General features: G+C 38.4%; 1 protein-coding gene across 3 annotated transcripts in view; it reads right to left on the reverse strand.

Moving 5' to 3' along the window:
* The window catches only part of LOC105486686 (arf-GAP with GTPase, ANK repeat and PH domain-containing protein 5-like), a 39,076-nt gene that overhangs the window by 15,026 nt on the left and 11,880 nt on the right, over window positions 1-12,170 (reverse strand). For all 3 annotated transcript variants that reach the window (XR_011607884.1, XM_071069888.1, XM_071069889.1), the window contains 3 exons: window positions 10,387-10,455; window positions 7,725-7,759; window positions 329-429 (listed from right to left, as the gene is read on the reverse strand). Coding sequence is in view for 2 of the 3 variants with exons in the window: in XM_071069888.1 (XP_070925989.1) it covers window positions 329-429; window positions 7,725-7,759; window positions 10,387-10,455 (205 nt within the window). In the remaining variant the exon portion in view is untranslated. The remainder of the gene's footprint in view (window positions 1-328; window positions 430-7,724; window positions 7,760-10,386; window positions 10,456-12,170) is intronic.

Raw genomic sequence — 12,170 nt, forward strand, 5'->3', positions numbered from 1 at the left:
ATTTAGGCCTATAATGCACTGAACAACTAAGTTTTCACAAAGAAACATTCAATAAAGGGAATGTATCCTTCTCACTGAGTTCAACGTGTCTCAAGGCATAAAGGCATTAAAAAAAAATATGCTTTTTCTGGGATTGTTTCTTTGCTGATTTTTCCTTCCACCAAGACATCTAAGATTAAAAGAGAAATTGATACTTAATATTTAGAATCTGGATATCAATATATAGTTGACTCCAATTTCTTAAACTGATTGCTGAAGAGGAAAAACAAATGACTGAAATAATTTTAGAATAAAGGAATCCATCCCTTGGCAGTATAGTTGTACTCACGATATTATTGTCATTGTAAGATAAGGCTGGCTGGCTGTGCTGTCATCAAGGAGTATTGTCGAACATGAGCTGTATTGTTGACTGAAACGCACAGTAGATACCTGAAGGGGAAGGGAAGTGTAAGCTAAACTTATCAAAGTGTATTTTTTCTTGGTTAAAATGTGAAATGACAAAGCACTAAGATATTTCTTACACTCCATGAACTGCCTGAGTGCGGTATCATGTGCACTCTACAGAAAATCCATTGGAGGCTCTTAACTTCCAGAGACGATGTTTAAGATATGGGTTATAAAATGCTGCCCTTAATATGGTACCTGTCATCAAACCTAACAAAGATTTTATGAATTCCCTTTAAAAATCATGAGAAAAGTTTAAAATAAGATTTCACTGGTTTTTTTCTACAGCAATATAAAGCAGCCAAGAATTTCTATTTCTATGATTTATTTATTACAATAAAATGTAATGCATTAAATAATACTGGTACAAGAGCATTTTATTGCAGTGAATACAAGACTAATGCATTTACTAAATTACTCATCCTAAATGTATTATTTCAGGTGATATTGTGACAAAACAAGTGTTTCAGATTCAGAGGCTCTGTGTGCCAGGGCTGCTAGGCCACCAACAAGTGAGGAAGTCACAGGTTTCTCTAGTCCTATTTTCTTATGTTGAGGATAAAAAAAGTATCACTTAAATATTCTCTCACACCCTGAAAACAGATGACAACTTAAAAAATCTAACTTTCACTTCATGTTTAAATAAGACTGCCATGACATGACTCAAATGAGACTCAGAGAATACTTTCCATTCATTTCAAAACTTGATCCATTTCATTCGATAAATCATCTGACCTGCACCTAGCCATTTTCCTGCTCTACCCCTGCTCTCTGCCTAGAATACTGCTTTTCTCTTTCCTTGCTTCAGCAAGCTCGACTCCATCTACCTTCTTGGATCTCTTTGTTGGCAGCCACGCCAAAAAAATTTTTTTGTACACTAATTAGTAGCATTCACCACTGCTTACAAGATATGAATTCTTGCAGAGTATTCCCCTCATGAGAAAGTATGCCTCTCCATAAGAGTAACGGAGGGCCCTTACTCTTCCTACCTCCAGCTGCTGAGCATAGAATTTTGAGTAAATCCAAAACTTTGACAAGTGTTTGACAATTCAGTTATAATTTGGAAGATAAGTCTTACTACATTTAATTATAGCAAAAACATTACTAACGGTTTACTGTTTATAGGTATTATTTAAGGTAGTCACAAAATATAAACAATCTAACATCAGTCAGCATAAATCAGAGCTTGAAATGTTATGATCTTTAACAAGAAATGGAAGGGGTTACTTAGTAGTTTTAAGGTTTAATAACAAAAACTAGAAAATAATTGTACCTAGTAATTTAGTAGCCTTACCATCAAAGGTCCAGTACCCATTGGACGCCGATGCGCACCGACTTCTTCCGCTGTACCTGCTGCTTCTCATTTTAACCCATTAAAAATACTAAAGTTGTTTTCCTTGTAGAGGTCTTTACCTCCTTGGTTAGGTCTATTCCTAAGTATTTTATTTTATTTTATGTTATTTTATTTTATTTTATTTTTGCAGCTATCATAAAAGGGGTTGAGTTCTTGGTTTGATTCTAAGGTTGGTTGCTGTTGGGGTATAACACAGCTACTGATTTGTGTACATTAATTTTGTCTCCTGAATCTTTCCTGAATTCATTTATCAGTTTAGGATTTCCTAGGTATATGATCATATCATCAGCAAACAGCAACAGTTTGACTTCCTCTTTACTGATCTGGATGCCTTTTATTGCTTTCTCTTGTGTGATTGCTCTGGCTAGGCCTTCCAGTACTATGTTGAATAGAAGTGGTGAGAGTGGGCATCCTTGTCTTGTTCCGGTTCTCGGGGAATGCTTTCAACTTTTCCCCGTTCAGTATTATGTTGGCTGTGGGTTTGTCATAGATGGCTTTTATTACACTGAGGTATGATCCTTGTATGCCAATTTTGCTGAGGGTTTTAATCATAAAAGGATGCTGCATTCGGTCAAATGCTTTTTCTGTGTCTATTGAGATGATCATGTGATTTTTTGTTTTTAATTCTGTTTATGTGGTATATCATATTTATTGACTTGTATATGTTAATCCATCCCTGCATCCCTGGTATGAAACCCATTTGATCATGGTGGATTATCTTTTCTTTGAGATGGAGTCTTGCTCTGTCACCCAGGCTGGAGTGCAGTGGGGTGATCTTGGTTCACTGCAACCTCTGTCTCCCAGGTTCAAGTGATTCTCCTGCCTCAGCCTCCTGAGTAGCTGGGATTACAGGCACGCACCATCACACCCGGCTAATTTTTGTATTTTTAGTAGAGACAGGGTTTCACCATGTTGGCCAGGCTGGTTTCAAACTCCTGACCTTGTGATCCACCCACTTTGGCCTCCCAAAGTGCTGGGATTACAGGTGTGAGCCACCGTGCCCGGCTGGATTATCTTTTTGATACGCCATTGGGAACTATAGAACATTGCTGAATGAAATCATGGACACAAACAAATGGAAAGACATCCCATGCTCATGAATGGGTAGAATGAATATTGTGAAAATGACCATACTGCCAAAAGCAATCTAAAAATTCAACCTAATTCCCATAAAAATACCACCATCCTTCTTCACAGAACTAGAAAAAAACCACCCTAAAATTCATATGGGACCAAACAAGAACCCACATAGCCAAAACAAAACTAAGCAAAAACCACAAATCTGGAGGCATCACATTACTTATTTCAAACTATACTAGAAAGTGAGTGGAACAGAAGCGAGCCAGTTTGTCTTGCAGAACTAATGGCAGGTTGTGAACTTACAGGGAAATGGCACTTTGGAAAGTAGGGTAAAATGTAAAACAGTAGGCCATAGTCACCAAAATAGCATGGTAGTGGTACAAAAATAGGCACATACACCAATGGAACATAATAGAGAACCCAGAAATAAACTCAAATACCTATTGCCAACTGATTTTCAACAAAGCCAACTAAAACATAAAGTGAAGAAAGTAAACCCTATTCAACAAATGGTGCTGGGATAATTGGCAAGCCACATGCAGGAGAATGAAACTGGATCCTCAACTCTCACCTTACACAAAAATCAACTCAAGATGGATCAAGGACATAAATCTATGACCTGAAACCATAAAAATTCTAGAAGATAACACTGGAAAAACCCATCTAGACACTGGCTTAGGCAAAGATTTCATGACAAAGAACACAATAGCAAATACAACAAAAACAAACAGGTGAGACTTAACTGAAGAGCTTCTGCACAGGAAAAGGAACAATCAGCAGAGTAAGTAGACACCCCACAGAGTGGGAGCGAATCTTCACAGGCTATACATCGGACAAAGGGCTATGATCGAGAATCTACGAGGAACTCAAACAAATTACAGCTACAAAAATATGGAACCAGCCCAAATGCCCATCAGTCAATGAGTAAAGAAAATGTGATATACATACACACACCTATATATATATATAAGGAATACTACTCAGCCATAATAAGGAATAAATTAATGGCATTCCCAGTAACCTGGATGGAAGTAAAGACTATTATTCTAAGTGAAGTAACTCAGGCATGGAAAACCAAACATCATACGTTCTCATCCATATGTGGGAGCTAAGCTATGAGGATGCAAAGTCATAAGAATGATACAATGGATTCTGGGGACTCGGAGGAAAGGCTGGGAGGAGGGTGAGGGATAAAAGACTACAAACTGGGTTCAGTGGATACTGCTCAGGTGATGGGTGCACCAAAATCTCACAAATCATTACTAAAGAACTCAGTCATATAACCAAATATCACCTGTTCCCCCCAAAACCTATAGAAATAATAAATAAATAAAGTACAGCATTTTTCTCAGCAAACATAAATAAAATAAAACAAAGACTAAAGTTCACATTTTTTGCTCTCCTTTTGGGCAGGACAAATTTTAGATATGTTTTGAAAGAATTAATAACTTTTTTCCTTTTTCTGAGACAGGGTTTCCCTTTGTTGCCCAGGCTGGAGTGCAGTGGTGCAATTACAGTTAACTGCAGCCTCAAACTCCTGAGCTCAAGCGATCCTCTGCCTCAGCCTCCTGAGTAGGTAAAACGAAAGGCACATGCCACCAGGCCTGGCTAATTTGTTATTTTACCTTTTTGTAGACATGAGGTCTTGCTATGTTGACCAGGCTAAAAATGAACAAATCTTAATTAACTTAAATATTTCTAACACTTTGGGCGTTCATGAAAACAGCTCCATCTCTGTTGTGAAGTAAAGGGAAGTATATGGCGGTGGATAAAGTTTGAAAATATTAAACAAGGCCTTAGGAGAAAAGTGTAATATGCTTATTATAGATACATTAGTTTTAAAACTTCTCTGGGTTAATATCATTAATTATACTCAAATTAGACTTTGATTTAAACATAGGTCCTAAATTTGGATTAAATATAACAGACTGACCACGAATTTATTTCCTCTCCCTCCAGAAGTCTCATTAGTCATAAAATAAAGGTTACACACATGACCAGGAGAGAAGGTTGACAGAGATAATTTTTAATAAATGCTGTGATATAAAAAGTAGATAAAGGAGTGGTAAATAACACGGAAGCACAACTTTGGTCCCTACAGAAAGTGACTGGAACAGAAGCAAGCCAGTTTGTCTTGCAGAACTAAAGGCAGGTTGTGAACTTAACAGGCAAATGGCACTTTGGAAAGTTGGGTAAAATATAAAACAAAAGCCAGCAAGGTCAGTTGAAAATCTCTAACCAGAGTCCCAAGTCCACCTGTCCTTCCATCTGACATGAAACTTAGATGTGTGTTCTCTGGATATATCAAACTTGAGAATTTCTGGCTCAGAGATACCATGACTTAAACCTGAGATATAAAGAAAACTATATACCAAAAATGGATTTCCACCTTCCTTCGCTAACTCTGCTTTTGGAAAGCAAGTGGCCACGCTTTTACTTTCCAGGCAGAAAATTGGGAGATCCTTCTCAGAAGAAACTGAAATGTCTCAAATAAAGATCCCCAGATAATACACTGAGGTCCCCCAAATGAAAAGCTAGTTTGGCTTCCAACACCTCACACTGAGTGCTACCAGTTAACAGAAGTCCTACTTCCAAATAAAGCAGGCCAGGGACCACCACATATTGGAGGGAAGCCTCCAACAACAGAAATCAGAGCAACAGAAAAAAGGAATTCATGGGAGCAGTTAAAACCAGGAGCAAAACTTAACAAAAAAAACCTTAAAACACTCTCAAAAATATAAAATTCAATAGAAATAGTAGAGGATAAAGTCACAGAATATACCAGAACTAGAATAAAAGACAAACTGAAAAAAACAGAAGGGGAAAAATTAAAAACCAATGCAGGTGTACTGGTCTAAGCAGCCTAGCGTCTGAATAACAAGACTATCAGTAAAAGAAACAGAGAAAATAAAAAAGTTTTCAAGGTTTAGTAGCCTAAATAAAATGAAAAGATCCCCAACATGCTGTTATTATAAAATTTCAGAACCTCAGAGAGAGAGAAGATCCTAAAAAGCTTCCACAGATACCTAAAACCTGGTTGTAAATAGTGTATCACACACTGGCAACAGATTCAAGAACAACACTGGAATGACAGCACAACTGCAAAATGTCTTCAGAACCATAAAATCTAGATTCAACCTAGAGGTGTCCTCTCTATCAAAGAGGAGGGATTTTAAGACTGGCCAGCTCTCTAAACATCTCCACCCAAGAAAATGTGTTCAAGCACAACTAGAGAGGATAACAGGACAGAAGGAAACACAGAATCAAGGACTCAGGCGATCCCACACAAGACAGCAGTTATGTGAGATCCCAAAAGACTTTAAGGAGATAGCGCAGAAAAGCAGACATCGAGCCTATCTAGGGAAAGCCACTCCATATTGAACTAGGATGACAAAAGGCCAAAGAAAGTTGCCCTCCTACAAAGAAAAAAAGGAACAAATGTGTTTTCACAGACAGAAAATATCTTTGAAAGGCATGTGATAAATGCTACAACACTTGGGGGAAAATAGCTGTTAGAAAATAAGCAAACGAATATAGTCAGAAAATTAGCTTCAAGGTAAAAAACAATGGATGTGAAAGCAAACAGACCACCCAGAGGCTACTTACTATATTTGGATGGATAAACTAACATCGGCTAGGAAAAAAGAGAAGATCCAGGAGAATTGCAGAAGTGCTCAGATTTCAGAACTGTTTCAGAGACAAGATGAAGGACATGCAATGCAGAGGCACAATGAAAACACCATATGACTTAGCAGTGAATAATATTTGCAGAGTCATAATCATGTAAATATTACTGATTTAATGAAGAAGCGTGCTACTATTGGAAGAAACAGAGGGAGGAACATAAGACCATGGTGTAGCGAGGAAGGTATGCTTTCACCTGCTGTGATAGAAAGTCAGTAGACTGTGCTGGCAATTAACTTAGCTCTTCTATTTTTGTTATTTCATTAAAAATAAGATTAAATATTTAAGGCAAAACTTTTTTTATTTTTATTTTATTTTTTTGAAATAGAGTTTCACTTTCTCACCCAGGCTGGAATGCAATGGCATGATCTCAGCTCACTGCAACCTCTGCTTCCCGGGTTCAAGTAATTCTCCTGCCTCAGCCTCCTGAGTAGCTGAGATTCCAGGCATGCACCACCGTGCCTGGCTAATTTTGTATTTTTAGTAGAGACAGAATTTCACCATGTTGGTCAGGGTTGTCTCGAACTCCTGACCTCAGATGATCCGCCCGCCTTGGCCTCCTAAAGTGCTGGGATTACAGGTGTGAGCCACTACGCCCAGCCTTAAAGCAGATCTTTTTACCACAACCAGACTATTGAAATTTAACTTAAATATCAGAAATCCTTAAAAGGACACCCTAAGCTAAAGACTTTTCTGGATACATTTAATACTTAGGAAAATAGAAGAGATTTAGAAAATCCAGGCCGGGCGCGGTGGCTCAATCCTGTAATCCCAGCACTTTGGGAGGCCGAGATGGGCGGATCACGAAGTCAGGAGATCGAGACCATCCTGGCTAACACGGTGAAACCCCGTCTCTACTAAAAAATACAAAAAATTAGCCGGGCGCGGTGGTGGGCGCCTGTAGTCCCAGCTACTCGGGAGGCTGAGGCAGGAGAATGGCATAAACCCAGGAGGCGGAGCTTGCAGTGAGCTGAGATCCGGCCACCACACTCCAGCCTGGGCGACAGAACAAGACTCCATCTCAAAAAAAAAAAAAAAAGAAAATCCACAAAAAGGGGTCCATACTATTGCCACTGGGTCCATATTGTAATTTAAAGAAATCAAGAGAGAGATACTTTTATGTCAAACTATTCATTTCTTAACTATTTGACTGTTTACTTACGTGGTTTGTATAGTTGCTTCTTCTTATTTCTACAACTAAGAATAAAAAAAACCAAACTGGTCACTTCTGATACAAATACCATAAAATAAAAGTAGTTACTAACATCTTACTGATTACTCCTATGTAAAATGAGGCAAAATTCCATTTAAAAAATTATTTTCAATAATTTATAATTTAAATTATCTGGCATGATTAATTTTATAACGTTTCTATTATGTACAAATGAAAGTTTCTATTTCATAAAGTTTATATTACATAAAAATGAAAGAATCCTCATGTATAAAAGAAAAGGGCAAAAAAATTAGGCCAGATGAAAATCTTAGCTAATAAAAAGGTTTAACTGTTGCATATATGAGCCATGATCCATTAGTATTCTCTCACTCGGTATTTACACATAGCTTACTTTAATTATCAGAAGCTAAGCGCTAACAGCTCTAAGAACTACTTCCTGACCAGGCACCTATCTCTAGATGCAACAGAATCCCCGTAAGCATCCTGAACCACACTTAGTGGTTACCTACTAATATGTCACTAAAAACAAAACAAAACAAAAAGGGGTCTTTGCACAACTGGAAAGTAACCTGTCTTAAAATTTTTTTTTTTTTTTTGAGACGGAGTCTCACTGTCACCTAGGCTGGAGTGCAGTGGTGGGATCTCAGCTCACTGCAACCTCTGCTTCCCAGGCTCAAGCAATTCTCCAGCCTTAGCCTCCCCACTAGCTGGGACTACAGGCACACGCGACCACGCCTAGCTAATTTTTGTTTTTTTATTTTTAGTAGAGATGAGGTTACACCGCATTAGCCAAGATGGTCTTGATCGCCTAACCTCGTGATCCACCCACCTCGGCCTCCCACCACCTCGGTCTCCCAAAGACCTGGGATTACAGGCGTAAGCCACAGAGCCTGGCCTAAATTTTAATTTTAAAATGAGTATACAAACCTAATTGGACATGGTGTCTGCAGCACAAAAAATCATTTTTTTTTTTCTAAAATAAGGCCATAATAATAAAAGCCCCAAGAGGGACTTGGGCCATGCTTTGTTTCCTACACTACCTCTGCCTTTGATGCTGGAAGGGCCTTGTAGGCAAAAGTTCCTACCACTGAAGAGTGAGGGACATGGAATAGCTTTTCTTTTACCACTTCCACGCTCTCTAGGTGTCAGAAGCCCATGGCTCTGGAAGGAGCTGGGAAATACAATTCTGATATGTTTTGGATATGTTCCCCCTCCAAATCTCATGTTAACATATGACCCTTAATGTTGGAGACAGGGCCTAGTGGGAGGTGTTTGGGTAATGGCGGGGGATTCCTTATGAATAGCTTGGTCCCATCCCCATGGTAATAAGCAAATTGTCATTATGGTAGTTTAAAAGACTGTAGTACCGGCCGGGTGTGGTGGTTCAAGCCTGTAATTCCAGCACTTTGGGAGGCTGAAGCGGGCAGATCACCTGAGGTCAGGAGTTCGAGACCTACCTGGTCAACATGGTGAAAACCTGTCTCTACCAAACATACAAAAATTAGCCAGGTGTTGTGGTACCTGCCTATAGTCCCAGCTACTCAGGAGGCTGAGGCAGGATAATTGCTTGAACCTGGGAGGTAGAGGTTGTAGTGAGCTGAGATCACACCATTGCACTCCAGCCTGGGCAACAGAGCAAGACTCCATTTCAAAAAAAAAAAAAAAAAGAGTGCGGCACCTTCCCCCTTCCCCTCTCTCCTCCCTCTTTCACCATGTGGAACCACCTGCTTCCCCTTTGCCTTCTATCATGATTGTAAGCTTGCTGAGGCCCTCTCCAGAAGCAGATGTTGAAGCCATGTTTGTACAGCCTGAAGATCTATGAGCCGATTAAACCTCTTTTTGTTATAAATTACCCAGCCTTAGGTATCTGTTTACAGTAATGTAAAAAATGAACACAAATTCTAACCAGAAATAACTGACTCAGGATGGGCAAAGTCTACTCAAACTATAAAAACGAAGTTAGAAACTCCCATGTTTTACTGTGCTGCGTTACTTCACATATGATTATAGAACCCTCACTTGTATTCTTGCTGTTTAAGTCAACTGGAAAACTTGGCTGTGTATGGCTTTTTAGCAAATAAATGAGGATTTAACATAACATTAACAAAAATAAGCAAGAGTAGGGCATGTTTAAATTGACATTACATCAAATGAAAAGGTTAATAACTTAAAAGTTTTGAGTAGCATGAACTTGGATGTGGTAAATGAATGTGGTCAGAGGACTGTGTGAGAGGAGGCCCAAATCACAGATTCAATCCCCAATGATAAACAGCTATGTTTTTAATTTGTTTAAATGAAAACCAAGCTGAAGCCTAAGTTCTATCATTCATCTTTAAAATGTACTCTTTGGAGCAAAGGAAAAGGGACCAAGAATTATGAATAAAGAGAAATCCATGACTCCTCCATCACATGACAAATTAATTGTGTTGATAAAAAGTTGGCAAAATGCATAAACAAAAAGTTTACATGTTTTCACTAAAATGGTAACAACTAAAGGAAAGTATATCACACATTAAAATAAGAAAAGTGAATATGTGAAAAGTTGAAAAATTTAAACCAGTGTGAGTTTTTCTAAATACTTCCTATAATACACCTGATCAAACAAGAGGTTTTACTCTTTCTCTTGTTGGAAAAAACAACATTGTCTCACCATCTGTTTGAGAGTTCCTGTGGAATATTGTGGTTGCCTCTGGATTGGCAGGAGGGTTAAACTCCAAAGCTATATGCATAGAGGGAGAAAGGAAAAAAAGATGTAATCATTTATAAGAATTTATCAATTCATTTATTCAACTGCTGCATTTAAGCTATGTCACTACCTCTCCTTTTATTCTTATCCATTGAAATAAATGTATGGATATAAGAGAGAGCCAGGCAAGATGGCACATGCTTGTAGTCCCAGCTACTCAGGAGGCCGAGATGGGAAAATCACTTGAACCCAGGTCAGGAATTTGAGGCCAGCATGTGTAACATAGTGACACCCTCCTTTATTTAAAAAAAAAAAAATGAAGAGGTAAATGTCGGCTTTGAGTTGTGTAAAATCAACTTTGCATAAAATAAATCGAGATGGCAGTAAGTTTTAAAAGACAAGTCTATTTTATAGGCAAAATATAAAATGTATTCTAGAGTTTTAAAAATTTTTAAAAAGTAAATTCAGCATATCTGTCACTTCCATATCATTCTGAGGACATAGAATGTTAGTTCTGTTGAGTAGCTGTCTTCCACAGCCATGCGATATCTCTAAGTCTTCATTTCTTCATTAGCAATACATAGGGAGAATATACACAGGCCTTATTTGTATTGGAAAGGGCCAAGTGAGACATACATAAACTGTGTTGTAATCCTAAAGAATGACAATAAACAACCGTTTTTGGGCTCTCATCCAATACTGCCCATCTACTAACTGGTGTGTAACATCAATCAGGTTTTCCTTACATCACCAGACTATAAGTTTACACAAGCACTTACATGCTTTGTAAGTACTTTAATTCACATATTTGTTTATTCTAAAGCAATCCTTAAATATCTTGAAAAGTGAAGATAGTACTTACAAGTTACAAAGTCATACTCATCATGAGTCTTAATTAGCCTACCACTTAAAAAATTAAGAGCCCAACCAAAGTTTAAATAGAAGAGCTATAAGATATCTCCTCTACAGCAATGAAATCTCTGGCATTTAAATGAAACCAATAAGCCGACTGGATTTAATATCTTTATGATGCAATGCTTTCTATTTTGAAAATTTTAGTTTTTATTCAAGAATCATGTTATTACCCAGAATTACTTTTACCTAAAGTCATCTCTTTGCAAAATTTTAGAGGCAAACCAACTGTTTTCTCTTTTCTACTGGCTCCCATCCCCCGCCTCTCCCAGCAGTGTAGAGACTTAAAAATCTCCAACTTTCTTCCTTTTCTTCTTTTTTTCTTGTGAGACGGGGTTTCACTCTGTCACCCAGGCTGGAGTGCATTGGCATGATCTCTGCTCACTGCAATCTCCACCTCCCAGGTTCAAGCAATTCTCCTGCCTCAGCCTCTCGAGTAGCTGGAACTACAGGCATGCGCCACCACACCCAGCTAATTTTTGTATTTTTTTAAGTAGAGACGGGGTTTCACCATGTTGGCCAGGCTGGTCTCGAACTCCTGACCTCAGGTGATCCACCTGCCTCAGCCTCCCAAAGTGCTGGGATTACAGGTGTGAGCCACCATGCCCAGCCAAAACTCTGACTTTCCTATCTTTGAACAAGATGCTATTATCAGGAGGTGAAAGGACAAAGGAGGAGCCACGGCAACAATCACTCTTACAGGGAAGGTGTGACATTTTAACTTGCAATCTTTATATTACACATTAAAAGTCTAAATTGACGTTTCATGTCTTTTGAAAGTTTTGGCCATGAACCAATCCCCACCTCTCTTTTAGAACAAGGAGGTAAATAAAGTC

This window comes from Macaca nemestrina, chromosome 9 (genome assembly GCF_043159975.1).
Source record: "Macaca nemestrina isolate mMacNem1 chromosome 9, mMacNem.hap1, whole genome shotgun sequence".
NCBI classification, from domain to species: domain Eukaryota; kingdom Metazoa; phylum Chordata; class Mammalia; order Primates; family Cercopithecidae; genus Macaca; species Macaca nemestrina.